Source organism: Glycine max, chromosome 5 (genome assembly GCF_000004515.6).
Source record: "Glycine max cultivar Williams 82 chromosome 5, Glycine_max_v4.0, whole genome shotgun sequence".
In the NCBI taxonomy this organism is placed as follows: Eukaryota; Viridiplantae; Streptophyta; class Magnoliopsida; order Fabales; family Fabaceae; genus Glycine; species Glycine max.
In genome coordinates this window covers 42,174,743-42,196,492 of record NC_038241.2, presented here as the reverse complement: position 1 = coordinate 42,196,492, position 21,750 = coordinate 42,174,743, and the positions used below count along the sequence as shown (strand labels likewise).

Sequence of the window (21,750 nt, the reverse complement as noted above, 5' to 3'; positions counted from 1 at the left end):
AGACTAAAACACTCATTATGATTAATTAATTAACTACCCACTCCATTTCTTTTTAAATGTTGGATTTTTGAAAAATTTTGTTTTTATTTATCTGTGGTTTGTAAAATTTAAGATTATATTAATTATTTTTTTTATCAATTATATCCTTACTTATTTTATTAGAATAAATGAGTAAAAAAAATCTCATAATTATTTTATTAGAATAAAAAATTATTATTATTATTATTTATTTTTACGTAACAAATTAAAACCACACATGAAAAGGAATGGAGGGAGTATCTATCCAACACTCATGATGGATTGAATAAATTTGAACTCATTATTAACACAAGTGAATTAATGGCAATTGAATTTATTGTCAACCCAATACATGATAAAAACAACATAAGTAAACTGAAAAATATAATTAACAATAACATATAATTATAATTAATAAAGTTTTCATATACTATAGTACTTGTTTTACATTTTAAAATAATTTAGTCAAATAAGAAAATACGATGAGAAGCAAAGATAATATATGGCGGGGAACAAAAAGGAAAAGTGTTGAGAAAGGAGGAAGGATTGTATTTGTATGTGTCAATGTGTGGTTGATGAGCAACAAGCGCATTGTGTTACCCTAGGGCTAGGCTAGTAGTATGAATGGATTGATTGATTGAAGATTATTGCAACTGGAGTGGCCGTGTCGTTGGGGTTGGGGACACTCTCTAACTGTTACCCAGTGCCAGTAAAGGAATTGCTTCTTTTTTCTACAACTAGAACGCGCATTCACAATCGGAGTAGGAAGAAGCTCTTTGGTATTGGTCAGAAAACGTTTTGCGTTGAAGCTGCAAATGCAAATTATGAATTTGATCCAGATCTGCGATCTGTGATTGAACTTGCCACTGATTCTGAGTTGTACGAGATTGAAGCAATCCTTTTCGGGCCAAGGTCACACTTTCACCTTTACTTGCATTCATTCCCTTTTCTAATCTAATACTAATACTAATGTTCCTAATTTCAGCTACTCGAGTCCTTTGCTCAAATCCATTCCATTGGCATTATTCAGAAACACAAATGAAAATGGTGGCCTCGACCGTTCCATGATTGGAGTCGACCTTCGACTACGTCAGCAATTTATAGCAGCTCTCGAGTCCCGATTTTTCTTCCTTGCTGCTGATGCCCGCTCTACCTTAAGGGGTTGGAGGCCTTCTTATAGAAATATCTTGCTTCAAATAAGGACAAAATTAAATATTCCTTGCTCAACCCAATTGTTTACTCACGACCTTGAACTTGAAATTTTCCTCAACCTTTTGCACTTCAACTCAACTAACTCAACTCAAAACAATATTTATTTCTCTTTTATCTTATTTTCTCTAATCATCTAAATCTTCAATAGTCTTGTAGGGAACAAGAATCCGGCAACTACCCTGCCTTGTTCGACGTTGTAAGAACTTCGTCTCAAGGTCAAGCCACTCTACAACATGAACTTAGTCAATGGAAAGTGCAGTCAAAAGTTGGGGCCCAAGACATTCCATCAATTGTTTTAAAGGGAGGTGGTGTATTTACTTTGTCCAAGATATATCAATTGGTAAGATAATGATATCTGTGTTTTATTTTTTCTCTATCTTCCCCTATTCATGACTCTATGCTGACTTGTAGTTAGCAAGGAAATTATCTGGGAAAGCTCTTGTAGAAGCTGCCAATTGCCAGGTTTAAGAAAGAGTTAGTGAAGAAGGTATATATTGGTGCTGGTCAGAGTTCTGGTAGCCTTAGTATTTCCTAAGAACAACTTCAGCATTCATTTTGTGCTTTATGATTTACAGGGTGGACAGTTAGCTATGATTAATCTAGAATCCACAGCAGCCTTGCTTGCAGCAAAACAGGTGCCTGACAGACAATTTGATATGTTTCTATTGTTATTAATTTTTTTGTAGGAATGTATTTTATTGGTATAAAGTTTTTAAGTTGATTTTCATATTGATAGATAGGTTGACTTTTTGAAGCCTTAATGTATTATGTCATAACCAAGAATTTGGAATCTCAACTTCGTATGCATCAGTTAAATAACTAAATATGAATGAGTTTAAATTTTGATTCTTCATCATTGTATAACCTTATGCACTATCAGTTAATAAAATGCTGTCACACCATTCGAGGAACCAAAGCATTTTGTAGTAACAGTTTGACTCTATTTTCTAATATGTTGGAACACTGATTCACTCTTAGTGTTAATTTCTTTATGTGGAGTCATGGACAGTGGATCAAAATTAAATTTCATATGCAATTCAACCAGTTTATGTAGACATTTCTGAATCAACATAAGCCTAGTACTAATAGTGATGATTTAGTTCCAGTTCAACAAAAATGTAGATATCAAGATAACATTAATGATTTCTTGGTAGATATATCAGCAGAATTAGTTATTTTCTGTCTTTTATATTGTTTTTCTTTTTCTACTAAAACAAACTATTATTTCAATTTATGTTGATTTTATAGCATGTTTCTCATCTGATGTTTGATTTATTCTTGGGTTTTCTTGGTGCTGCATCAAGATATCTGGGCTTTAGAAGCTTTGTCACATTACTTGGACCTGTGTATGTCATACACCTGGTCTTGTTTTATGATTTCTATTTCTATCTGCTTTGTATTTTAATAAGACTAGCTTTTCTTTTGCTTTTGTTTAATGTTTATATGAATTACAAAATAATATTTAAACAAGTCCTGTGCTCATTGATATAAAAATGAGAGATTGTTATGAAACTAGGAAAGAGAAATAAGAAATTGACAGAAACAAACGAAGGAAACAGATAATTTTATTGAACAACTGAGAGAGTAACAGGGAGCATTCTCCTTCTGGGGTTTCCCCTTTGGGCCTTCACATAGGGTTTTCCTTTTCATACAAATTTGCTAATTCTATGTCTATAAATCCCTCTGGCCTCCGTCCTTATTCCCCTATCTAATGAACAATGCTAACAATACAATCTTTAGTACTTACTTTTTGGTGATTTTCATGTGGGACCCAATAAATAGGGAGTATTGCCCACATCATTTAGTGGGTTCTACATGATTTCACATAATAGTAAAGAGTGTGCTACATATTGTGCTCCTAGCATTTCTCTTAATCTAACAATTCCCCTCTAACTAACTGTTCTAACTGTCCCTAAGTCCCTTCTAACGAACAATGCTAACAATACAATCTTTAGTACTTACTTTTTGGCGATTTTCATGTGGGACCCAATAAATAGGGAGTATTGCCCACATCATTTAGTGGGTTCTACATGATTTCACATAATAGTAAAGAGTGTGCTACATATTGTGTTCCTAGCATTTCTCTTAATCTAACAATTCCCCTCTAACTAACTGTTCTAACTGTCCCTAAGTCCCTTCTAACGAACAATGCTAACAATACACTCTTTAGTACTTACTATTGGGTGATTTTCATGTGGGATCCAATAAATAGGGAGTGATACCCACATCATTTAGTGGGACCTACATGAATTTCACATTATAGTAATAGTAAAGAGTGTGTTACATATTGTGCTCCTAACATTTATCTTAATCTAGCAATTCCCCTCTAACTAACTAACTGTGCTCACTGTCCCTAATTCCCTTCCTTTCTATCCTAACAATACCACCCCCCCCTAAAATTCAACCTTGTTCTCAAGGTTGAATTGTGGAAGCTGGAAATGAGTAAAAGATACATTCTCCTATATAGTTTTTTCCACTGCCTTCAGCAGGGAATTGTGACAAAATGGTGAATGTGGACACCAAATGCACCAATCTGCTTCATAGTCAAACAGAGACCACGTGGAAATGGCTATTTGTTTGGCCATAGACTTTGGCTTGCCTTATTGGTTTAAACGACCTCAGTTGGTAGATTTGCAATGTCTCATATGAACCCAAATATTGGGACAAGGTTGGGCATGATCCATTTGGTAAAAAGGCATTGCCCCTTTTTTGAATTTCCATTATTGCCCTTGTTCCATGATCCCCATGATTGGTGCTGTTGTCCTGTTCCGTGTCTTGTTCCAAAGCACACATGGGGAGTAATCCAGACCTACAAATATTGCAGCATTCAAGGTGCTGTTTGTTCCATTGGCTTCTATGTGATGACTCAAATCTAATACAGCGGTAGGCTGACTGGACTGTTCAAAATGCAAAGTTTCCTTGCCTTTGAGGGGTACCCTTATGTTGGTACCAAGACATGACCTAGAGGGGTACTTCCACCGATGCCTGCTGCTTGACATTGTGTACTGATATTTATCCATCTTGACCCTTAAGTTGGCACCAAGACATGGCCATGCTTGCATTGATTTCTGTTTCATTGTAACAAGCTTCTTTGGCAGTTCTTCCACTGTCATCTTAACCAAATGTGAGTTCTGGAAACAGTAAGCCATTGCTCCATCTCCATTTTAACTTCTGCCTCTATTTCCTCCACCACTGGGTCATCTATGTTTCTATCACTTTATCTTGTTCGGGTTTTGTTTCTTTTTTTTCGAGTGGCCAATTTGTTTTATATTTTTTTTCTTGTTCTTCTAGCTACCAATCTAATTGGCCACTTCCATTGTAACTAGGCAATTCCAATATCTTTGCACAAGAATGAGACTCATAATTGCCAAGCAATGAACCCCTTCCATCCACATTTTATTGCAGCCTGTTCAATTGCAGTGAATGACTCTTGTGCTTTTGCCATTTCCTCCCGTGATTGGTTCCCTGCTTCTTCAGCAACTTACGCAACATCTGCCGGAATCCAATGAAGAAGGCTATGATCCCCAATAACTGATCACTTTATTCATTGGTTATTTCTTTCCCAATAAGAGAACTGGCAGGTCCAAGCAATTTTTACAAACCAACAAAACAGAAACAAGAAATTGATAGAAACATAGGAAATTTTTTATTGAATGAATTAGAATAGAAAAAAGAGTTCTCCTGCAAGGGTTTCTCTTTCTTGTAAACTTAATAAATTCTAGGCTAAATTGAAGTTTTGGTCTCCCTTTAATTCTTGATCGGTGATTTTGGTCCCCCTAATTTTTTTTCCTGCAATTTTACATTTTAGAAAATCTACAATTTTGGTCTATTCCTTGATTTTGAATGCATTTTATTTCTTTTATTTTGGTCCAATTGAACCTTAAACCTAACATATTCATTTAAGGTACTATCAAGAAATAACTTAATTAATTAAAATATAAAAAATAAAAGAAATAAACTATGCAAATTTGAGATTGGACCAAAATTACGGATTTTCTGCATTCTAAATGCAGAAACTAAAATCATGAAAAAAATAAGGGGACAAAAATCATAGATTATGGATTAAAGCGGATCAAAATTGTCATTTAGCCTAAATTCTAATTCTCTGAATGAATCCTTCCACCCCCGCACCCCACAATGAATCTAATCATCTCCTGTAACTAACTAGCCACTCCAACTGTTCTTTCTGTCCTTATTCACTTTTTCCTTACCTTCTGTCTAAACAGAGAAATATTTACTTATTGATAAAAATCTGAACTTCAGTGCACTAACTAAATCTAAATAACAATTTGCATAAAGATAAAGAAATTAAGGAAGAAATAAAAGAAATTAAGGAAAGAAATTAAGAGAAGAATTAAGGAAAGAGATTTTAGTTTGAGAATTTTCTCAAACATTTGGAGTGTGCAGTAAAGTCTAAATCAATGGAAGAAATTTGTCGGGGTTTAACTTGGCAGTGGCTTTTCTACTATCTCTTTACTTTTAGATTTTGGTACTATCTGTGGCACACTTATTGAGTATTTCTGAACATTTTATTTGCTTTGTTGAACAGGCTTTGGGGAACGTTTTTGGCTGATCTTGTCATTCAAATGCTCGGAACAGATTATGCTAGAATCTTGCGAACAATTTATGCTTTGGCTCAGGCAAGATGTTCTATTGTTCCATGTTAATCTTGCGACCTTACTAGATCCTGGGTTTACCTGCCTACCCAGCTTGATATGATACTTCATATTGTGCTTATTTGGTTATTTTATTTATTAAGAGCACTTGTGGTCTTCAATTTTTTTTTATCCGTAGGAATTAAAAATGGTGTCAGGAGATTTACAATAACTCACGCACCTTGTTCAACCAACTAAGGTAGACCCTCTTGACTCGGGGTCTTCGATTTACATTTTCTTTTAAATTACTTACTAAAAAATGAGGCTATTGTTGGTTTTGGGGGCAAAGGACGATATTGGCATAACTATCTGTTCCCATGTGTAGAATAACGTGGGTGATTTTATGTGGATGTTCTGATAGAACCAGTGCCTGTCATCCACGGATGTTCTGTCATGTTTTAGTTTTTTGGAGAAAATATGCACCTTTTGAATTTCAATTTTCATGTAGAAATATATAAGTGAGACTATTGTTGTCATGAAGCATACTTGCTAGTTTTCTGATGGAACTTTGTTTTTTTCCTTCAGATTCGAGTCATCCGCACATGTCGGCTGCCTTCGGACATCACTGGTGAATAGTTCAGGAATTTCATTTCATGGATTTAGTAGTAAAGGATTCTGTTGGATTTTGGGCCTCGTTGAAGTTGAAGCGTTTGGAGGAACGTCATGTTTAGGTAAACACTTTTAGAGCAAGACAACCTACACGTTTGAAAAATTGTAAATATCTAGGATTAGTATTTGTGCATAACTTTTTGGCTTAATTGCAAAATTTATCTCGCTGTTTTGTCTATTTCATCAAATCGGTTTTCCTATTTTTTAATTCATTATCTGAGTTGCCCTATATTTTCAAATTTATTATCTTAGTCCTCAAAGCTAATTTTAACCATTGAATATTAAATTTTAAATGTTGATTTTAACCGTTGACTGGTAAAGGAATGTGTCATTCACTCACAGGATCATGGTTCTAGTCATTCCTCAAGTAATTTTTTAAGTTTTTATTTTTTAAGAAAATATTAGTCAACTTTCTACTCTAGTCAACTTTTAAAATTTAACCGTCAATGGTTAGTCAACGGTTAAAATTAGCTCTTAATTGGACTAAGATAATAAATTTTGAAATATGGGGGTACTCGGATAATAAATTAAAAAATAAGATGACCGATTTAGTGAAATAGACAAAATAGAGAAACGAAATTTACAATTAAGTCTAACTTTTTTTTTACTGCTGAGCTACATTCTTCATTCGAGGACCTATTGATTGTTGGTAGATAATTGAAGATGGACTAATCGATTTTGTTGTGCATGTGGTGCTATAGTTTCCATTTCTGCTTGAATCAGAACCTCAGCTTATATAAGCATAAAGTGTAAAAAAAAATGAAGTTTCCAAGACTTGAAACCAAACTGTTTCGTCTTCTTAACTCTGCACTGCTGTTGGCATCTTGTTCTGGTACTTCTAAATGACTGAAAAAAAAATGATGCACATGAGCGGTTTGATAATTTCTGTTCGTAATTCAACTAAATATTAATCATTTATATAAAAATACAAACATAATTAAACGTACATATAATCTTACCAAAAAATTTAATACACAAACTGTAAATTATGTTTGAAATGCATTTATTTCTAAAAATATAAATTTCGGGAGTTTCTTGAAGGTACTTGGGTTCAAAGGAGGGAAAAAGGGGGCTAATTTTAATGGACGCGAAGGAAAAGTGAAAGGGAAGAAAAGCTCCTTCGCTGGAAGAAAAAAAAATGAATAGTATGATATATATATTGTTATTATTGGTGGAAATAAAACAAAATCTCAGTAGAAATTAGTTTATATAATTAAAAAAGGTTTATAAGTATTTTATTAATTAAAGTTCAGGAACTAATTTAAAAAATCAATATTTTTAGTGACTGTTTGATGTAATATATATGTATATATATATATATATATATATATATATATATATATATATATATATATATATATATATATATATAGATAAAAATAAAAATAAAGAAGTCTTGGAGGGAAAATTGAGTACAAATTATTTCACACCAATTATTCTATTCGATTTACTTTTATTTTCATTCAAAATAAAAATAATTTGGCATGAAATCATTTAGACAACAAGGATATTTTTCTTACCAATTTTATAATTGCTATAAATTTGGCTAAAATAGCCCATTTATCTTCTACAATATGTATTTTGTCACATATCTTGTCACATCTTTCTATTTATTATTGTGTATTTGAATTTAATTTTTAACATTATATGAAAAGGTATGACAGATTATGTGTTATACTGCAATAATATAAGAATTTTAATTAAAGAATAATGAAAAAGATAGGTCATAATAAATATTAAATTCATATTCAAATATAAAATAAATGGAAAAATAAATAAATAGAAAGATGTTAAACAACTTAAGTTATGTTTTAATTTTTTTAAGTGTTTTTTATTAGATTAGTTATTTGTAATTATTAATCTAAATTTTATACTTTATAGTAACTCTTAAATAATATGAAATAAACATAAATTGAAATAATAGTTTCAAAATTTTAAAACATAATAACAAATTCATACGTCCCACGGGTCACCGTACTACTATTATGTTCAAGACCCTTTAGAAAAAAAGAGTAATACTTCATGATAAAATTGAGGGGTTTTCCTTTTTAAAACTGTATACCCAAAGAAAGGTGTAAACAATGTCTAATTTGAGCACAAGTCTCTTTAAGAAAGAGAGACTTTTTTAACTTTTGGATTGGTTGCTTTGGGTCTTTGACTTTTGGGACTCGCTTAACCAAACTGTTCTTTTTGAATTTAAAGATAGGTCTTCCCCGGCCCACTCGCATGGTTTGTTCCTTGAGCCATAAGTTATAACTATTCAACTTACTAGAGAAAATTCTGAGGGATCGAGTGGGTTGTGGATAAAAAAAGATGCACAAAAGTTGGAGAGTGACGCAACACCCAAATTGATGATTAGGGTTTGTTGGCCAAAGTTTTCCTTGCAACGAATTATTAGATAACTTTACCGTGTCAAAATTCCTAAAACTAAACATAAAATTTTGAAACACAGCGCGACAAATTCACGGAACCTTAATTTAGATATCCTTCCTAGCTAGCTTGCGAAGCACATGTGAAAGTCAATTCATGAAAGCTTTTGTGTTGTAAATATACAACTTGGTTATCTTTATTCTTTCTGTTGTGTGTGACATGCATGCATGCATGCTACCACTTATAACACTTTTTGTTTGTTTTACTCTCTGAAAATGCTTTGAGAGAGATTCAAGAAAGCATAGAAGCTCCATTGATTTGCCGTCGTGTCATGATCCATGTAACACGAGCCAGGTGCCCTCATTACGTGTCAGCAGCGATGTGATGTTGGTTTCGTGCTGTGTGTGAGCATAAGCCCATACTTTTCGGTTGTTTGTCTTTCATGTGAGATGATCGATCCTGGTTGAAGGTGATGGAATCGATCAAAAGGTCATCTTCTCTTCTCGATCATAAAAGAGTTCACATTACAACCAAATGAACAAAAAAGGTAATTAAAACAACTCGCGCTCGATCGTTATAAAGGAATTAAGCCCCGATCGATCGGCTTGTGTTTTAATTTATCTTATCAAGACGTACGTGTGGTTACAGTGACACACATATAGAAGTCAGCTACATTTGAATGTTCAAGGAATTCGCTGAAATTTCATCATTGACACACGTACAATCTTTCCTGAGCTTATCTTCCAATTACTTGTTGTGGCGCCCTCGATCACTGGCATTAAGGTGCATATAATTTATAATTAATTAACTAATTAGGTTCTAGCTTCAAGATAAAATTAAAACTGAATCATGCGCTCACAGCTGCCTCCTACCCTTCCATATCAGGCAACCAACAATCTGACCTATTATCAAAGTATAAGCGATACTCAACACGAAACGTTGTTACAGTTACAGCGCATACAAATTGTAACTGCTCCTGCTAGAAAGAAAACATTTCGAAATTCTCTCTAGCTTCAAAGGCACCCAAGGCCACAATTAAATTCTAGTGAAATCCATATGTTAATTAGACCCATACAAATAGTGTATAGCATGGTCAGAGAAGAAAGGGAAAACAAATGTTTGGTTTATCTCTGGCATTATTTTGGTTCTTTTAATTAACAAACAGACCCATACAATTAAATATAATCAATTAGTTTTTTTTTAATTAGCGTGAATATTTGTTCTTCTTCTTATATAAGAGATCGAAATAGTAGATGATAACCAATTAAATGGCTGGCCATGTACCCAACATCTCACGCCTCCTTTGTCATGGGATTCATGATACAATAATGAACAATATTTGTCGTGCATGTGTAAATTGATTGAAAAATCCTAGATCATTAAGTGGATTCTATCTTATACTGTCCATGTATTCCAAACATGGAAATTGAAACAAGAAAAAGGAGGGAGGATGGAAGTGATAACTATTGAATATCATAAACCTAGCAACATGGGAGGCATGTGGCTTCAGATTAGGACATTCTTCCAGGAAGAAACAATAACATAACATGAGTTATAATAATTAATAAAAAAAAAACTGTTGGAGGACCCCTCTTTGAGACAGACAATTTAAAAACATAATGCCTTGAAAAAGATCTCATCCCCACTCAAGAACCCCACCCCACCCATATTTTTCTACCCATTCATTTTAATTATGAATACGAGAAAGAGAAAGATTAAAAAGAGGCTCTCTAACATATTTTTTTAAACACATTTCTTTTTATTAATTAAAATTTATTAAAAAAGACAAATTTAGTGGATCTCACACTTATATGAGTAGTCATTTTGGTCACCACATAAGAAAGGAAGTCTGTGATCACATTCTAATCCAAAATCTTAAGGATTTGATTTATGGATTTTCTCCTCACTTATATGGTGTTCAACTTCTTTACTTCTATTCGATATGAGATTTCACCTCACACTTATATCTCACATCATATTTAATTAATGATTCTCTTTTCTTTTATTTTGATTTTATAGTTTTTAATAAATTTTAATCAATTAAAAAAAATATTTGAAGGAGTGTGTAACTTCTCTTATAAACATTAATAGTCAAAATGACCAGCCAAAACTTGATAGATCACGGCCAAAAGAAAGAAAACATTACATATAATTAAAAGGGAAATTCTAGAGATTTTTTTCTTTCATTCATGTCTCTATTCTTATTTCTTTCTCCTGAATGTAATAATTAGTGTGTTCATCAATAACAAATTAGTGTGTTTCTAAAACGCAAAATTTAGATGAAAAAAACTAGTTTTGATGTATTTTAGAATATCATATTTTTAATTTCTGTATGATTAATAAAAAATGATCATTTATGATGATTGATGACTTTTTTCCCCGCGTTATGTTACTGCATACAATGTTAATTTTTATTAAGATACGTAGTCTGGTTGAGCGGTGTGCGTTAATTTTTTCTTCTGTCTCACTTTTAGTTTTTTTTTATCTATCATATTATTAAAACATTATTTTCTTTCTTTGTTTTGTCTTTTGATCTGTCTTTTCTTTTTACCCTAAAACGTTGATAATTTTCTTTTTTTGAATATTTAGATCACTCAATACTATCTTCTTTTTTGTTGACAGGTCAATCTCGTAATAATGATGTTTTCTAGTAGAAATTTCTACTACTTTATTAGCAGTGGGCCTTTATGCATTGGGAAGCTAGTTTCTACTCCATTTAATAGTAATCTTTTTAGCTTTTTGTTTTTTTTTTCTAAAATAACAGTACTTTTAGTTTTTTTGAGTTACTTTTTCCAACATACCCCTAAATATAATTTGAAAGATCAATAAATATTTACATTAAAAAGAGACATTTCTCATAAAAATAAGTTAATGGAGAATAGAATGTGTAGTATTTACTATTGATGAATTGTAGGATAATTAATGACAAAAAGTAGTTGAAAAATTAAAATTACTTTTGTTTAAATTTACATTAATTGAATATTTTATAATCAGTCGTGCATAACCTTAAAAAACTATTCCCTTTATTATAAGACACTATACATCAATTAGACAGATGAATTAAAATAATTAATTCAGTTGATTAAATGTTTTTAAAAAATGTTTTTAATGTACTAATTGTAACCTTATTAATTATCATTAACTTGTTATGAATGATGTGAAAGTATTAAAGTTTAAAAGTATTATGCATTATTATTAATAAAAAATACAAATAATTAAAATATTTAATAAAGAAAATTAATTAAAAAAATTAAACATTTCATAAAAATTCTAATTTTTTTATAAAAAATATCATTAATAAAATATAATTTATAATAAGGAACAATGGGAATATTATTTTAGAACGGAGGGAGTACTAAGCAGGATTTATTCTTTACGATGTTATGTGATTAAATTGGATTGTCTTTCTCATGCAAAAAGTAGTGGTCTAACTAGCTACCGAATGATTCCCTATGTGCTGCTAACTCCAGAACAATTCTACAGTAACCAAGATGTCTTTCTCGTGCATGGCTAATCTATCCTGCGTTGCTTCGTAGGAATATCCCCCAACTAGTACTGCCACTTGCGAAGATCACTCACTTTGTGCAACTAATATTGAGGATTGCAGTTTTTATGTGTTATCGATCACCTCAATTATATATTAGGCTTCGTATTCTAATAATTCTCTAATCAACAACCACTTGGTGAAGAATCACCCCGAAGATTGAGCATGAACTCATTCTTTCTGACCCCATAATATTCAGAAAAGTTTTTGAATTGTACATGGAACATAAACATTCGGACAAAGGATGGGATACAAGTAATTTGTGAACATACTCAAAATTTAAAATTAGATTGGATCATATCGTCGTGTGTTCGCACATACATTAAGTGAAATATTATATTCAATATTTGGTTATGTGGTTTTTCTTTACATGAAATGATTGTTCTGTTTAACTGCACAAGATCTTTATTAAAAACCTTGTCAAATTTAGACCATGACAAAACTTATAACCAAAAAAATTGCTACGGAAACGTGTCTTATATATCGCATATATTGAGTGGAGAGGAATATTTGCATTTGATACTTGTATCATAAGAAGTAAGATTCAAGATTTCCATAATGGGAGAGTGTTTTTTTGTGTATATGTTATGTCTGTATGGTACATGCCTACAAATGCAAACAAATACATAAAAGGACAAATAGGCATCGGGCAATAGTGAATACTGAATGGTGTGGTAATGGGACCCATGTCCTCTGCTTACACCCATCATGAAATTATTAGACAGACAGGGATACCATTATTCATCCAACATTCATGCCCCCTTCATTCCTGTTTCTGCTTCGATTTACACAATTATAGATCGATCCTATTTTATAATTCCTTAAAGAGGATCATACGTATTGAACACACTTTTATTGTTCTGTATTTGTGACTGTACACATGTATATTTCTTTTGGGGTGAATATTGTAGACTATAATATATGTAATTAAGTATCTATGTATTTTTTGGATAAAAGTATCTATATGTATTAATAAGGAGCAAATTGGGTTTTGGTAGTTTTTCCTCTTTTTTTTTTTGGCACATTATATTTGATGTATACCGGTTCGAGTACTCGTTGTAGTACTATTTGAGATTTTTTAATCATGATATTAATCCATAATATCTATTAATTTTATTTATGATTAATTTTTATTGAAAAATTTAATTAATTGATAATTTTTAAATGATATCTTCTCTCTTAATTATATTTTTCAATTATCTCATATCTTATTTAAGAAAATTAAATTTAATACTATTCGGACTACTAATGAATTGTTTTTACTTGATTGTTATATGTGATTTATATACAAGGGAGCAAATACCTCACGGAAGATGCTTCAAGATTACGTACGCGTCACATTATAAATTGTGGGAAATTTATATTACTTGTCATATAAATTCATATTCATAATTAAATGAGTATACAATTTTTTACATGAAATGCATACAAATTAAACTTTTTTTCCGATTAGGGCTTTTTTTCGATTTTTAATCATTTTCTTTTTCTTTTACGACTTCAAAGTTATAAAAGTTTTTTTTTTATTTCACGACTTTGAAGTAGTAAAACCCTTCTTTTTTTAAAATAAAATTTTTTAAGTTTAAAGTTTTTTTTAATTTTTTACGTTATTTTATTTTGTTTTCTAATTTTTAAAATTGTCAAAAAATGTATTTATTTAAATTTCAAATAAATAATTTTAATTTTACTTACTAATAGTTTTATTTAATATGGTGTATATTTCTTATGGTTTTAGTATATATGTTATTAATTTATTTTAATGTTTTATTATTATATATTTTATTTTAGTCATGTACTTATTTGTATAAACCGTTAGTACGATTATGTCCTTCACTTCTATAAGATGAGCATTTCTTAGACATATTTAGAATTGGTTCGTCCATCTCATTATGTATTTAAGCAGTCTTTTTTTATGTCTATCGTTGTCTCGAAGGATTAGGCATAGAATGTGGACCTAAATATTTTTAAAGTGGTTCGTCCATCTCATTATGTATTCGAGTAGTGGCTGATCTTTTTTATGTCTGTCGTCGTCTCGAAGGATTAGACATAAAATGTGGACTTAAATATTTTTAAAGTGATTCGTCCATCTCATTATATATTAGAGTAAGATGAGCATTTCTTAGACATATTTCGAATTGGTTCATTCATCTCATTATGTATTTGAGTAGTGGCTGACATTTTCGATGTCTGTCGTCGTCTCGAATGATTAAGCATAAAATGTCGACCTAAATATTTTTAAAGTGGTTCGTTCATCTCATTATGTATTCGAGTAGTGACTGATCTTTCCGATGTCTGTCATCGTCTTAAAGGATTAGACATAAAATATGGACCTAAATATTTTTAAAGTGGTTCGTTCATCTCATTATGTATTCGAGCAGTGACTAACCTTCCCAATGTTTGCCGTCGTTTCGAAGGATTTGGTATAAAATGTGAACCTAAATATTTTAAAAGTTTAAATAGGCCTAAAAAATACTCATTGTATAGAAGTGAAGAACATAATCGTATTAATTGTGCATACAAACAAGTACATGATTAAATATAGTTTCTACTTTTTATGTTTTTCTTTAATTTGTATTGTTCATTCTATATTAATGTATTATGTTATTTTTAATTTTAGTATGTATTTTTATTAATAGATTATATAAATTTTAAATAAACAAAAAATTTAGATAAAAAAATATTAAAAACATATAATATATTTTAAATAATAAAAATTAAAATAAATTAATAACATATAAAACAAAACCATAAAAAATATACACCATATTAAATAAAATTTATTAATAAGTAAAATTAAAATTATTTATTTGACATTTAAATAAGTAAATTTTTTTACAATTTTAAAAAATTAGAAAACAAAACAAAATAATATAAAAAAAATAAAGAAAAACTTTAAAATTATATAATTTTATTTTAAAAAAGGGTTTTATGACTTCAAAGTTGTAAAAGAAAAAAAAATGATTACCATTTTAAAGTCATAAAAAAATTTAACTAAAATCGTAAATAATTTTATGACTTCAGTTAAAAAAAATAGGATGTTATGACTTCTCACTCAAAAGTTTTGTTACTTATCATGACTTATCCCCTTTTAGGTAATTATTTAAAATCGATCCCATTTAGAAAAATCGCAAAAAAAAAGCCCTTGATCGCTAAAAAAAGCCACAAATTGAATATAATTTTTTTATAGACAAAGTGAATCATTTAGAAAACCAGCATTGTCACAAGTTGTGATTTAATGGAAAGAGAGAGAGAGAGAGCATGTACACATTTTTTGCATTGTAACACTGTTATCGTGTTTTTAACAAATGAGTAATGATGTCAATTGCTTTGGATGGAATGGCAGTGAATGTATGGAATGTGATTGAAAAGGCTTGGATAGAATACTTCTATAATACCTGTTTTTATACTTCCATTTAAGAAATTCATATGTGACCCCATACCTGCGTAGATAAGCAACTTTAAGACGAAAAATTATTTAAAATATGATGATTAACGTATAATTAAGATTTAAAGTATGAAAAAGTCTGAGTTATTTTTTCTTTATAATATATCGTTTATCTGGTATTAATAAATATTTCTTTAATTTTAGTATCATTTAAATTATATATAATATAGTTTTCATTTGTATATTAGATGGTGGTGATGGAATGAAGGATAGGGGATCAAACTCTATCAGCTCACCAACATTTTATAAATGTCTTCTTCAATTTTCGGATGTCAGGTCAGTATGTCACGAGAGAAAAAGTTTCAGTTAAACATATTTTATTTCTAACAGATAAAAAAAAAACCATTGCGTATTTATTTATGTTAAACGACAAATGAAAACTATTCTTAAAGGATTTAATGATAGGTTTTATAATTACTTTCTAAAAACTTATAATATATAACAATGAAAAACCATTTTCCATTTTTCATTGATCAAATTTGTTAGGAATTAAAAATCTTTGGCTTGAACTACTTAATAACTTTTTTAAAATTTAATTACACCGAGTGAACTTTTATTGAATTCATATGATGTTATACATAAATTTGTTGTATATTAATTTATTAAAGACAATCTATCATAGACAAGACAAAAATTTCCATTACCAAAACTGCGTAATAATTAATTTGTGACTGTTGATATTTATTTTATTATTTTTTATGATCTTTCCATATTATTATTTATTTTTTGTAATTTTTCTGTTATTTTTTATATTTAAAAATAAATTATTCATCTTAAAAAGAATACATATAATTCTCATGATATTATTCATATTATAAGTTTAATTTGGTTTATGTGTGTGCATGGTTAGGTTTTTAAGTTAGACACGTGGTCTATATATACACTTGTAAATGCAAAGCTAGTTAGGTTTTTAAACACTTAGTCCGTACATTTTAAAAAGTAAAATGAGTCAGGTTTTTGGAGATGAGGTCCACACACACATTTTGATATGTAAAATTAGTTAGGCTTTTGACAATGAATTTGTACACTTGAAGATATAAAATTAGTTAGCTTTTTGACATGTAGTCTATGCATCGGGAGATGTAAAATTAATTAGGTTTTTGGGCTTGCAATTTATAACCTAAAGATGTAAAACCAGCTTGATGCAAATGAATTTATGTGTAAAAACAAAATAAAAATAATGAAATGATGAGATATAAAGCATATATGACTTGTTGTTTAAGAATTTTCACATAGACTAACACTAATTTTTGCTTAATCACCATAGTTACACATGAAAGACTTGGTTTATAGTATTGATATGTGTGATTGTTGGTTTTGGATTTGTGAAAACTGACATGGATTTAATATTGTTCTCAGTTCTCTCTGTGTAATCAGTACTAGAAAGTACGTGACATCAATAGCATTTATGCGATAACATGGTTTAATATCTTGCCTCTGTTCTTGAACTCGAGGTAAAATGACGGTATGTGTTGGGGCCATTGAGCAATATTGCAACATTACTAACCTCACCTAGAAAAGACAATGTTGCCAGTTTTTACTTGCAAGTGTTAAGATGATGCCCCTAGTTTACCAGAAAGCAAAGCACCTTGGACAGAAAAAATAATGACCCCGATTGACTGGAATGCCCCTGAGGGTGACTTCACATCCCCATTATCACTTTTACAAAAGCTGCCTCAAGTGAAATTAATTAGAAATACTGCGTGTGGGTACAATGGTCTATAAAGATATATCTGCCTCTCGCCTCGCCCTTGTTTCTAACTACTACTTGTAAGAGAGAGGGCAAAGGAAAGTAGTGAGAAGGTTTGGGTAGTGCGTGCGAGTGTGACAAAAATAGGAAGCTTACGTGTGTATTTGGGGGCTTGGCCTGTATTTATGCATGCAAAGCAAAATTTTACTGTGTGATGAAATTACGAGAGGAGAGAGGGCCGGTTTTGTTTGTTTGTGGGGATGTTTTTCTTCTGGAGCCCATCAAGTTTTGAGCTTTCTGATTGGGTCTCACTCTCTCTGTCTCTTTTTGAAAGTTTATTAAGACAATACCTGTTGAAGATGAGGGTTGGAAGGAAGAGAGGAACCCAGAGAGAGAAAGCTGTTGCAAAAAGCTGAAAGCTTTTTTTAATTTCCTTCCTCTATTCTAGTCTTAGGTACCCGTATCTATCATCATCCTCCTTCTCTTAATTCTAGCTATTATCATACAACTAATTAAGAAGGATTGACATGTTAGTAGTCAATAACTCATCTCCCACTTCTGAGGCCGAGAATGGTACTGCTGCTGCCACTAATAAGAGGAAGAGAAGGCCTGCAGGAACACCAGGTGCGTGCGTGCACGATTCGTTCAAATCTCTTATTTCTTAATTATTATATATATATGTTGATGATGTTGGTTGTGAATTAAACGCAGATCCAGATGCAGAAGTGGTGTCCCTCTCACCCAAGACCTTGCTGGAATCAGATCGTTATGTGTGTGAGATCTGCAACCAGGGATTCCAGAGGGACCAGAACCTTCAGATGCACCGGCGGAGGCACAAGGTGCCGTGGAAGCTGTTGAAGAGGGAAACGCCGGTGGTGAAGAAGAGAGTGTTTGTATGCCCGGAGCCTAGTTGTTTGCACCATGACCCATGCCATGCTCTGGGTGATCTTGTTGGAATAAAGAAGCACTTCAGAAGGAAACACAGCAATCACAAGCAATGGGTCTGCGAGAGATGCTCCAAAGGCTATGCGGTGCAGTCCGATTACAAAGCACATCTCAAAACTTGTGGCACCCGAGGACACTCTTGCGATTGTGGCCGCGTTTTCTCAAGGTACGTAATTACTTAATTAATACATTTTACTGATCGATCATCAATATCAAGAACCAGCTGCCTAGTTTGCTTTCCTTTTATTTAGTAGTTTCTTAATTGACTTCTTTTCCAAGCACTATCATAATTCAATTATATATATTATATTTTTGAATGCTCGATCGTCTACATAGATATATATACATATATATATATATATATATAAGCAATGATTCTTTTGTAGGGTGGAGAGCTTCATTGAGCACCAAGACGCGTGCAACGTGGGGAGGTTGGGGCCAGAAACACAGCCACAGCCACAGACACAGACACAGGCAGTGCAAGCTGCTGCATGCTTGTCTCGAACAGCTTCAAGCGAAACCAATTTCAGCAATGGAGCCCCTTGGCCCCAAAGCGGTACTGTAATAATTCCAAAGCCCTCCGTAACAGTATTAGAACCCTCCTCATACTCCAACCCTACTACCACTGCCGAAACCAACATCATCAACGACGTCCACCCCAACCTGGAGCTTCAGCTCTCTACAGCTACTCCTTCATCCAAAGCTAATTATAACCACTCCATACAGACACAGTTGCAGCTATCCATAGGGATAGGGTCCTTGGAAGAGCAGTTGAGGATAGCGATGGCTGAGAAAGCGTTGGCGGAAGAGGCAAGGAAGCAAGCCAAGAGGCAGATCGAACTGGCTGAACTTGAGTTCACTAACGCCAAGAGGATAAGACAACAAGCGCTTGCGGAACTTGACAAAGCCTATGCCTTGAAGGACCATGCAATCAAGCACATCAATTCAACCATGCTTCAAATCACTTGCCTCGCTTGCAAGCACCATTTTCAATCGCCAACCTCCCACGACAACTCTTTCGTCTTCAGCTACATAACACAAGCTCAAAGCCAACTAGAAAAACATCGACTCAAACCCATTATTAACTCTTAAACATTCTCCATTAATCCCTTCCTTCTTTTATTACCACTGCTACTACTATTATTTTGTTTTTCTAGCTACCCTAGCGAATTAATATCCTTAATTTGTGAATTGGTATACCATGTGAAGTGAGTGCTATGGTTATGTACGTGGGATTAATAGCCAGCGGGGTGTGTTATTATTAATGTAAATGTAAATTAGTCGCATCTTGTGCCATGTTGATTAATTAAATGCAGACTATAATATGATGAGCAGGTTTTGCTGGATGTACGTGCGTATATATGGGTTAAATAATTTGGTTCTTTAATTTGTAGCTACAGTAGTATATTATTGGATTATAATATCGTCCACGGTGTAATGATGTAGATGTGGTCGTATATATATGCTAGTAGTATAGTATACAGTACTAGTACATGTTGTATTGATTCTGGATCGTTAGGTTTTTCTCTCGTGCATTGCAATGAATGAGAGTCAGAGAAGCACTGAATTCCCCACCCTTTAGTTTTGGTTGTTTTGGATTATCTGTTTGGACTATGTGTAGATCTTTGTTGGTCGAAAGCGGAGAAGTCCTTAACAAGCATTAAAGAATTGTACTGGAGAAATTGAGAAAGGAAATGAGAGAGAGAGAGAGAAAGAGAGAGAAAAGGGAGGGAATCCAGATAGCATTGGACTGCTATTCTGGCGACTTATAAATGTGAATAAAAAGCAGCATGTTTTTCAGTGCCACTGGGTGAGGGGTTAATGACAGTAGCAGACTCAGTCGTCCCTCTCAAGGCTCTCAAAGCGTTCAGACACAAACAAACTCTATTCATGATGACCACCTTAACGTCTCTTGCATCTGAATCAGGGCCATGACAGATGTGGCCCGCCCGCAGAACCAGAACCAGCATCTTTCCAAATATGCAGAGACCATTCTAGGCTTGCTTTTGCTTTTGGGGACGGGTTACAAACGAATTGATTTACTACTTGTGTTTTTTTTTTCTGTGTCTGTGTGATTTACTATTAACCAAAAAAAAAAACACTCTACTCTATTTCTATCATACATTGCTTAGTCGTAGTGCGTGTGCTTCTCTTCTCTTCTGCATGTGGTCCTCTTTCATTGCTAGAACCAATACAAAAAGCAGTAGAAAGGCCAAAGATATGAGCAGCGCTTAAAGTGTCGTATTTGTTTAGTTTCCGCAGCTAGTAGCTTTTTATCTTGGACCATGTGCTTCTTCTCTCTCGTCTATGAATCGTTGTAATTGCTTGGCTCACTTTTACCTGACGCAAAAAAATTGCATATGCTGTATCGTATGTATGTATAATTATTATCAACTGGTGTCTGGTGGAGGTTGCACTGTCAAATGTCAATTGACCTCGGGGTCCTATTCCTCTCTTATTGTAATACTTAGCATTAACAAACTAGTGGGTGGGTTGAGTTTAGTCCCATATTCAGTACCCCTTTATTTTCTTATCATCTCACTAACATCCCCATCCCCATCTTGTACAAATAAAGTAAAAGGGTAAATCATCACGCTAACTAAATTTTACGACTCCATTATATATGTCAAATCGATAAACGATCCAGTTTCTACTGCAATTGCAAAACAATTATTGGGATGACCAACGTTTTCTCTAAACTGATTTTTCAATATTGTGTCAGAAAATGAAATGTTTTAGAATCTGTGTTCACAGTCAGCATCAAATTCAGACCCTGCGATTTTCTATTGTTAGAGGAATTAAGCATAAATACTACTATTATTACTAATACTAATAATAAAAAAGATACGTTTTTAGTTTCCATACTTCTATTGCAACAAGGTCAGTATTTTAAAAAATAAGTACATTTATCCATAAACATAAACATGCATGATAAATTCATAAAAAAGGATGACTAAATTTACATACCAAAAGCACAGGATTAAAAGCACTTTTTTAATAAAAATATTACTATCATTTAATTTTGAAACTCGTATTATATTATATTAATTTTTTATTTTTATTTGAACTGCGTATCTATATAATAAATAAATAACATAGACACACACAATGATGGAACACTTCCATTAATAGATGGAAGTACACTCGGCCAAAACACGAACCTTAATGCATATAAATGTATCCCAATTGTTATTTGAATTATGTACTTCTATATGACAGTTGGTTTTTCTTTGTATATAACTTTATGCCTAATCATAGCCTATCA

The 21,750-nt window shown here is 32.2% G+C and overlaps 1 protein-coding gene and 1 pseudogene across 2 annotated transcripts; both read left to right on the top strand.

Annotated features, from left to right (window-relative positions):
• Positions 1-500: 500 nt before the first annotated feature.
• Positions 501-7,275, top strand: LOC100797640 (uncharacterized; annotated as a pseudogene). Its single transcript, XR_005891318.1, has 8 exons — positions 501-572; positions 662-930; positions 1,004-1,091; positions 1,379-1,570; positions 1,642-1,717; positions 1,806-1,865; positions 5,780-6,084; positions 6,411-7,275. The product of XR_005891318.1 is annotated as an uncharacterized protein (transcript).
• A 10,379-nt stretch (positions 7,276-17,654) lies between these two features.
• LOC100798167 (zinc finger protein SHOOT GRAVITROPISM 5) lies at positions 17,655-19,831 on the top strand. Its single transcript, XM_003524287.4, has 3 exons — positions 17,655-18,164; positions 18,252-18,651; positions 18,872-19,831. Exons 1-3 carry the CDS (start codon positions 18,068-18,070, stop codon positions 19,575-19,577), a joined length of 1,203 nt encoding a protein of 400 aa, XP_003524335.1. The 5' UTR covers positions 17,655-18,067; the 3' UTR covers positions 19,578-19,831.
• The last annotated feature ends 1,919 nt before the right edge of the window (positions 19,832-21,750 follow it).